The sequence below is a fragment of the Perca fluviatilis genome, chromosome 7 (assembly GCF_010015445.1).
Source record: "Perca fluviatilis chromosome 7, GENO_Pfluv_1.0, whole genome shotgun sequence".
NCBI classification, from domain to species: Eukaryota; Metazoa; Chordata; class Actinopteri; order Perciformes; family Percidae; genus Perca; species Perca fluviatilis.
This window is the reverse complement of record NC_053118.1, coordinates 24,591,894-24,600,378: the sequence shown is the minus strand read 5'-3', so window position 1 is coordinate 24,600,378 and position 8,485 is coordinate 24,591,894. Positions and strand designations below refer to the sequence as shown.

Here is an 8,485-nt window from a genome sequence, read left to right as displayed (position 1 = left end):
GACGGGCCAGGTGGAGGGCATTACACCAGGGGGCTTACGTCCTGTTCCCTGCCCCTCTGTGTCTTTATTGTGTTCATATGTCTTGGCCGAGGCTCCTTAAGAACAGCCCAGCCTTGAGAATGCTTTGGTTTCCATTTGAGAATTAATGGCAGTCTGAGGTGGAAAATGACAGTGAAATGTGATCGATGGAGTGATGATGGAAACAGACAAATATCAGTAAACATGTCTAGACAGACAGGTGTCGGGGCGTCTATACTGATTGACGAGGCAGGAATGAGAGCTGGCTGTGACTAAACTTGGCTTTATTGACTTATTTAGCCTTCAGTCTCAATGGTTATTACTTTAAATCTCCAATCACAGCCCTATTTCATACTTTCAAAGTGGCCGCCACTCTTAACAAACATTATTAAGTCATTTTCAGTGTGTGAAGTTTTCCAGGGCATGTTCATTTAGCCATGGAGTCACTGATAATGGGTTATCTTTAAGAGTGAGGAAAGAGTGGTCTGATTAAGAGCACATAATGTCAGATGTTTAGGTCTTAATAAATTCATTCACACCTCGAAATCAACTCGCAGCGTGCCAACTCTATTTTGGATCTACAGCTCTTGGTGAGCATCTTTTCACCTGCGTCTTCTCTGTCCCTGCAGAATAGTCACGTTAAAAACAAAAATGCACACTGACAACACAAATGCATGTGATGAAGACAATGACGATGACACTGATGATGATTCAAACCCCAAAAGCTAAGACTAAAAAGGAAATAGCTGCGACAATAAATAGGAGTTGGATTGTAAAATATCACTAATAAATAATTGAAAAAGACATCCCAACTGTACTTCTCAAAACAGATACTTAGTAACAAGCCTCTGTCAAGGAAATGTGAAATAAAAAGGAGAGAGGAAAGCTTTCTATGCTCTTAGAACCAGAGGTAGGTAAAGAGACTAACACATTAGAATACAGTGGCAATCGTTCATACATGAACTCTTGACTGGTTCAATAACAATCTTTTACAAAATTATTCAATATATCTAGCATGAAAACCTAAAAGAGACACATGAGCTGACACAGACAAGATGAGTCGATGGCAGGATGGATTGGCTCTTGATGTGTGTGTGTGAGAAGCAGTAGTACAGTCCTGGTCCTGGATAGCTTCAGTATTTACACGTCCTTTGAATAAAGCTTTTCTCTCCGTATTTTTGGTTTTTGGTATTTGGGATTTTGGTATGGTTGTCGTTTTTTTTTTTTTTTTTTTTGTCATTGTGTATTTCTCCTCCACCTCCTCCTCAGGTAAATTTTTGGTTTAAACTTATCCTCCCTACTCCTCTTCCTTCAGACCCGCAGCTTTTCAAAATAATAAAAAAAGGGAAAACGTAAGCACAGTTCTCCTCTCCATTTCTTTTTTGTCCTTGCCGCCATTCCTTTGTCACATAGTAAAGTTATCTTTTGTCATTTTTGGTTTATGCACTTCGACATGCTTCTCTGCCATCTCTTCGTTAAGGAGTCATTGGTTTGTTTTCCTTTAGAGAGAAAGAGTGGAGAGGTGCCATGTCGATAGCACGTGTTATTGACAAAAAGGTCCCACGTTGCCTCCTCTCCATATGTTTGGATAGATAAAGATTTTTGGTTTCAATTCCCCCCCCCCCACCCTCCCTCCCTCCCCCTCTCTTTCACTTCTTTCTCTCCCTCTCTCCTCTTTCATTCTGTGTATTTTTGGCATCGAAAGACTGGGAGAGAAAGAGAGAGAGAGAGCCATTGCAAAAAAATAAAATAACAGAAGAAGAGCGCAAGAGAGAGAAAGAGATAGCTTTGGTGTGAAAGGCGATGTTCTCGTTTCCTCCTTCCTCCTCCTCTCTGATTGGCCCTTGGCGCTGTCACTCAATCTTGGCTCCGCCCAGAGAGGGCGGGCTGTGTGCCATTTCGCTGGAGGAGCAGGAAGAGGCGGGGCTGGAACAGGGCGAGGGGGAGCAGAGGGTGGGGCTGATGCTGCTGGCCGAGGGGAAGGGGGAGGCCTGGGAGGCTTTGGCTATGGCAGCGCTGAGCAGTCCAGCGCCGGGGTTCTGGCCCATGTGGAGGAGGGCGGGGTGGTTGAGGAAGAAGGAGGAGGGGAGGCCCCCTCCCTGGCTCCCACAGGCCCCCAGCATCACCTTACTGGCCCCCTCAAGACTGGAAAGGGGCAGCTGGCCACCACTGGCTGCTAGGGCTGAGGGAGGGAGCGAAGAGAAAAAGATGAAAGGAATATTCTACTTTTACAGTTTCAGAATCAACTTCATTTCATTAGTAAAATGCAGCCCTTTAGAGTCGCTGTTTGCTGTGTTTTAAGTTATTTTTTCGGGTTATAAACTCTCTGTCAGGCCTCCTCATCTACCACTACTGAAATTAATAATTTCCTACAGTACACAGCCAAGCCACATTAAGTGCCTGAACTTGTTGTATTCAGCAGAAGCAGGTCACCACCTCTTTAAAATGGAAAGCATAGGGAGCGGCCACAAGATGCTCACAGTTCGGTTTCCGTGTGAAAAAGTGCACCTGTCTGTTTTTTGGGGGGAATCATTTAAGTGAGAGTTTAGAAACCTTTAACTTAAAAAAACAAACACAATTTCAACACTGTGCCAATAGAGAATAACTGAATATTATCTGTAGCAAGATAATCTTTTGGGATCAGATACAGCACAGCAACAGGTAAGCTGACATGAGTGGTCTGTTGTTATGGAAACAAGGTCGACAATTGCCATAGAAATAAAATGGATTTCTATGTGAATAGCGCTTCATGCAGCGCATCTATCATTCAAAAAATGCTACATGTGTGTGCGCAGCCTAATAATGTTTGTGATTGCATAGCAACAGTAAAACAGATTTTTTTTTCTCCATTGGGGACAAAGCATTAAGCACCCATACTACTCAAAATGTCTTGTGGTTGCACTGCATCATGGTCTGTTGAGGCTACTTTTGGTGAAGAAATTGTTATTTCTGCCTATTCAGTGATCAATCTCTTGATGTACGAGCATTGAACATCAAAGTGGCGTGAAACAGTAAATCCAAAATGTGGCTCTTTCACTGTGACTCTGAGGGTCACTCTGATATTTGAAGTTGATTGAAACTGAAAACGTTAAATGAAATGCCAGAAACATCCCCAACAACAGTGTTTTCATCAGCGTAAAATGTTGTATGGTACATTTCTCCTTTAATTATCAACACATATGATGATCACAATGATGAAATGAAGAGATGAAAGGCTAAAGATGAGTGTGACAGCACAGACGCACACACAAAAACGTAGCCCATGCATCAACGTAATGATCGTCACACACATGCACACACTTGATGGGATGGAGTCATGGATGTTAATAGCAACATATGAGAAATGAGTCATTCTTCCTCTCTACAACTCTCTCTGCCTCAGCTGCTCCGTACTCTGGATGAGCAAACACCCTCGGCTGCCTATTCATCCGCGTCTCCAGTCTGTATTCTACCAGTGCGATTTGATTCACCTACCATGCATAACTGTATTAGTCATCATCACACTTCTATATTTTAATAGATCTCCCTCCCCTTTTTCATCATCTTACCACCAAGTATGATTAAAAATTAGGCTGACAGTAGTCGGGACTGTTTGGTCAGTTTTGCAGGATTGTTTTTTCTTGTGCTATTCTTATAGTGTTCTCAAGTGTAGGAAGGTGTGTGAGAGGGGATGTGTCGTGCACAGTATGTGTCTGAGTTTGAGAATTTATTGTGTGTATAGGAGTGTATAAGTGTAATGTTTGTGAAAGTGTTTGAGAGGAGAATGTATTGCCACAACATAAAAACTTGTCTCTGTGTATTTTTATTCTGTGACCCTAAGATTATATTCTGTTTATGCTAAGCTTTCTCTTTTTTTTTTTTTTAACTCTCCCAATAAACCCATTTCAGCATCTCTCTTTCTCTCTCTCTCTCTCTCTCTCTCTCTCTCTCTCTCTCTCTCTCTCTCTCTCTCTCTCTCTCTCACACACACCTTGGATAGTGGCCAGGGGATTGTTACCGAGGAGGGCTTGGTTCATCCCTGTGTTAACTCCCATCACAGTGTTCCTGTTGTATCACACAAACACACACACACACACACACACACACACACACACACACACACACACACACACACACACACACACACACACACACACACACACACACACACACACACACACACACACAAAAAAAAAAAAAAAAAAAAAAAAAAAAAAAAAAAAAAAAAAAAAAAAAAAAAAAAAAAAAAAAAAAAAAAAAAAAAAAAAAAGTAGTTTTAGCAGCAAGAACAAAAAAAAAAGCGAATTGAAGAAACCGGAGGGTAAATATAGCCCTGCACATGTAAAGAGCAGTAGTTAGCTGACAGTTGGCTGTACAGATGTAAACAAGAGGTTAGAAATGCAGAAAGAAATAGAACAACATTTTATAAAACACCAAAACCCTCATTAGCTATGCATTTATTAGTGCAGTTAGAAGCAATTCATTACAAGAACTCAGTATTCTGCACCAAACAAAAGTGCACTGTGCTGGATCATCTGCATGTGTGTGTCTCGGTCGCATTCACCTCAAGTTTGCAGCAAAATCGGTGATGTAGTTAGACACGTCACCGTTCTTTTTACCCATACGCCATAAGCTGTGAACACAAGAACCACACACACACAAACGCACACAGGGTTAGTACACTGCAGCACAGGGGAAGCAGTGGTGCCCAATGGCATGTTGGGATATCAGTGTGTGTGTCTGTGCACGCACAAACAATCACTGTGTGTCTGTACAGTATCAACCATTTAACTACAAACTGCAGGTGAACCGAGCATAGAGCAGGACAGTATTTGTGGTGACCATTTTATTGAAATGTATGGTTGTATGTGGCACTTTAATATTTTGCCTAAATGTATTCAGTTGTAGTGGCCACAACTGAACACATTTACTTCGAAAGAAAACCAAACATAAACCTAATACTTCAGTTCCCACAAATTACAAAAACGACTTTCTCCCCTTTAGTGGTATATAACCAGGCAGTAGCCTTTGTTTAATTTTCCAGAAGTTTTGCAATATCCTTAGCCATCATTTTGAGATTTTTGCTGCTGTACCAATATAATACAGATGCATGGAACTTGGTCTGTGGTGCTCCCTGCAGTGAAACAGAAAAGTGTGTGGGATGTTGCCATTCTGTTGAAGCATACTGGCCCCATTTAGAGACAGATATCTTAAAACCTGGCCAAATAAAATGAAAACTATCTGATTGGCCAGATATCCCTAAAGGTAAGTGGGGAAAAATGTTTTTTTCTTACATAATTTGGGTGAACTGACCCTTTGAAAACCGAACAACAATCCCTAACAATTTCCCTAACAATAATTGCCGTCAACTAAGTGATGGGGGAATCCCAGGCGGTGTATTGTAAACGTCTCTCGTCTCTTACCCTGTGTTGAGGTTGAGTGTGCTGTGGCTGGGAGTGGCTGGGCTGGCCGTGCTGCGGGGAGGAGGAGGAGTCACCGGGGAGGGTGCGGAGCTGAGAGAGGGGTGGGTGGAGGTGAGGCTGGAAGTCAGGGAGCAGACGGGCGACATGGTGGTCACTGTTGTGCTGAGACTGGTCACGGCCTGCGACAGCTGGCTGGACATCTGGCAGAGAGAAAGAAAGACTGAAACTGAAACTACATAGAGCTGAAAAACAGGGACATGCTTAGTTTCCTCATCATTAAATTATTACTATTCATTAAAATACACAACTAACTAACAAGTGCAAGAGTGATGTCCAGGTTGGATATTTACCATGTGAGGGCTGTAGCAGGGCGGTTTGTGCGTTGGTGGGGCAGTGGGGGGCTGGCTGGGCAGGGGAGGGGTGGCACTGGAGGGATTGATGCGTTTCTCTTTCTGCCGGTGGTTGCAGAACCAGACCCGGATCACCTCCTTCTCCATGTTGAGCTGCTCTGCAATCGACAGGATCTCTTCTGAGGTAGGCTTCTGGTTCTGAAGGAAGGGAGAGAGACAGGAATTCAGATAATTTCAGCAGTGCTATATTTCACCCACATGAGGCAGAAAGTTAAAAACACCAAGACATACATCTTTTGTATTAACACAAAGAGCAGAATTTGACATTTAAAAGCTCTGCGGAAAAATAAGGATTTAACAAATTTCTGTCCAGTATTTAGATGAGGCTTTACAATTTCATAAAACCCCTTTTTTTGTTACGCAATGAGCTTTTTTAAAATGTCTAATGAATTACAATTTTTTAAAATTTATTTTACCGTCATGAATGCGCGTTCCAGGGCCACGCGTACATTCGTCTCGATGCTGGTTCTCTTCTTTCTGCGGCGACCAGGAATCCCGTCGAAGCCCATAGAGGGAGAGGACAGGGAGCTGGGGCTGGGCATGGTACAGTCTGTGGACATGGTCTCTGATGAAGGAAAGGAAGCATAAAAATAGACTGTATGTCAGACTAATTATAACTGTTGCATACTTTAAACATAAATGTAAAGGACTGTTCGATGAAAACTCACCTGCATCATTGAGCCACTTCTCCAGCAGTGGCTTCAGCTTGCACATGTTCTTAAAGCTTAGGTTGAGGGCTTCAAAGCGGGAGATTGTGGTCTGACTGAAGTCGTTGCCATACAGCTTCCCCATGGCCAAACCAACATCTCCCTTGTGAAGGGATAAAAGAAGTACAGTCAAAATATATCAAAGAATAAGAAACTGCTAATGTAACCAGCACATGCACTCATACACAGTGTTTCTCCCTACCTGTGTGAAGCCCAGTTTGATGCGTCTCTGTTTGAAAGTACGGGCAAACTGTTCCAGCTCCTCCAGGTCACTGGGCTCCTCAGGGTGAGAGGTCACTGAGGGCACCGTGGTCACACCGCTCACCTCCATACTCTTATCTCGCTGTGGCGGGTTCGACGTCAGAGGAATGAAAGTGAGAATGAGAGGGAGGAGAGAGACAGAGGTGTATGTTTATCGCTAGTGCAGAGGCTGTGTTTTCCTTTTCCACAGATCTAAGCTTGAAAGTTTCCTCATACCTGTGCTTGGAGTCCCATTCTAGTTGAAGCAGACAGCAGGCTCCCTTGGTTTTGCTGAGGTAGCGAAATGAGATTTGGTGTCGATAGGAGTCCTGAGAAAAAAGAAGCAAATTTCCAACTATAATTATGACCACAAAAAAAATATTTCATGTTAACGACTTATTACTGCCAAAACCACTAAACACTATCCCAGTAAGAAGCCTGCCCACCTTGCTGGCCCTGCTGTGCCTGTGGGAGGAGGAACTGGGCAGGGGATGGGAGCGGGTGGCCGGGCACTAACACCAACTGCTGAAGCTGCAGCAACTGCTGGATGTCCTTTTCAATCAAGAGAGAATGGACAGATTAGAGAGAGAAAAAGAATGTATGACTTTATTAGAGATAGACAGATGGCTCAGTCACACAAACATGTGTTAGTATGTTATCTCCACCTGAGGACAGGAGCAGATTTGGATGTACAGAAAACATTGAAGGAGGAGGAAAAACTTACGTATGAGAAAATGTGGAAACTTTAAAACATTAAAGATATGATAGACATGTGAGAATAATAATGTTTCATGGCTTGATACTGGTTCCTCAATCAAGCCGCTCAGCAGGAAGTGGCTTTGATTGGCAGTCAGTACCTGGGCGGTGAGCTGGATTGGCTGGGAGAGGGTGAGCTGGGGTGGATGAGGTGGGACAGAGACACTTTGGGCTATCTGTTCCTGTGTGCTCTGTCCCTGGGACTGTGATTGGGCCTGCTGCCCCGTTTGTCCCGCCTGCTGCTGCTGCTGCTGGGCTTGCTGATTTGCTGCTGCGACTGCCTGAGCTTGCTGATTTGCTTGGGCAGCTGCGTGGGCAGCATGAGCGGCGTGTGCTGCACTGGACTGCTGCACAGCTGCAGCCAGGAGCTGTGCCTGAGCCTGCTGCAGCAACAGCTGCTGCTGCGCTGGCAACAGAGCTGTTAACTGGCGAAGACAAAGAGGAGAGGAGAGGAGAGGAGAGGAGAGGAGAGGAGGAGGAGGAGAGGAGAGGAGAGGAGAGGAGAGAGGAGAGGAGAGAATTAAGATAAAGTAGAAAATAAGGAAATAGGCAAAAGGAGACAAAGAAGGAAACAAAGTGTTCAAAAAGCAGCACAAGAGAAGCAAGCAGGGTAAAAGCAAAGCAAAGTGTGTGTCTGTGTCCTTATATTATAAGTTAGGCTTACCCCTGCTAGTTGGGAGCCGGTCAGCATGAGCTGTGTATGTTGCAGGGCCGTCTGTGAGGGGGTCGGGCCGTGAGAGAGAGGAAGGGCCGGGGACATCTCACCACACTCCTCCATCTTATGCTGTGTGCAAGACAGGAAAGAGAGCGGCAAATGCAGAAGATCATTAATTTAAAAAAACATGCATGTATCCAAAACATAAATCCTAAAATGAGCTTTATGCCTCCAGAACATTCTCCTTATCTCATTGCTGAAAACAGTATTTACACTTCTCCTTTCCAAGAAATTGTA

The 8,485-nt window shown here is 43.9% G+C and overlaps 1 protein-coding gene across 3 annotated transcripts in view; it reads right to left on the bottom strand.

The window, feature by feature from the left end:
• Nucleotides 1-1,671: 1,671 nt before the first annotated feature.
• Nucleotides 1,672-8,485, bottom strand: part of pou2f2a (POU class 2 homeobox 2a) — a 38,643-nt gene continuing 31,829 nt past the window's right edge. The window contains exons 5-16 of one of the 3 annotated variants that reach the window (XM_039806812.1): nt 8,198-8,317; nt 7,635-7,958; nt 7,224-7,329; nt 7,015-7,106; nt 6,740-6,880; nt 6,499-6,640; nt 6,247-6,395; nt 5,771-5,968; nt 5,421-5,620; nt 4,562-4,630; nt 3,989-4,062; nt 1,672-2,200 (exon numbers count right to left, since the gene is read on the bottom strand). In XM_039806812.1, coding sequence (XP_039662746.1) covers nt 1,872-2,200; nt 3,989-4,062; nt 4,562-4,630; nt 5,421-5,620; nt 5,771-5,968; nt 6,247-6,395; nt 6,499-6,640; nt 6,740-6,880; nt 7,015-7,106; nt 7,224-7,329; nt 7,635-7,958; nt 8,198-8,317 — 1,944 coding nt within the window. In that variant the 3' untranslated portion in view covers nt 1,672-1,871. The remainder of the gene's footprint in view (nt 2,201-3,988; nt 4,063-4,561; nt 4,631-5,420; nt 5,621-5,770; nt 5,969-6,246; nt 6,396-6,498; nt 6,641-6,739; nt 6,881-7,014; nt 7,107-7,223; nt 7,330-7,634; nt 7,959-8,197; nt 8,318-8,485) is intronic. The other 2 variants (XM_039806813.1, XM_039806814.1) reach the window with 2 other exon arrangements.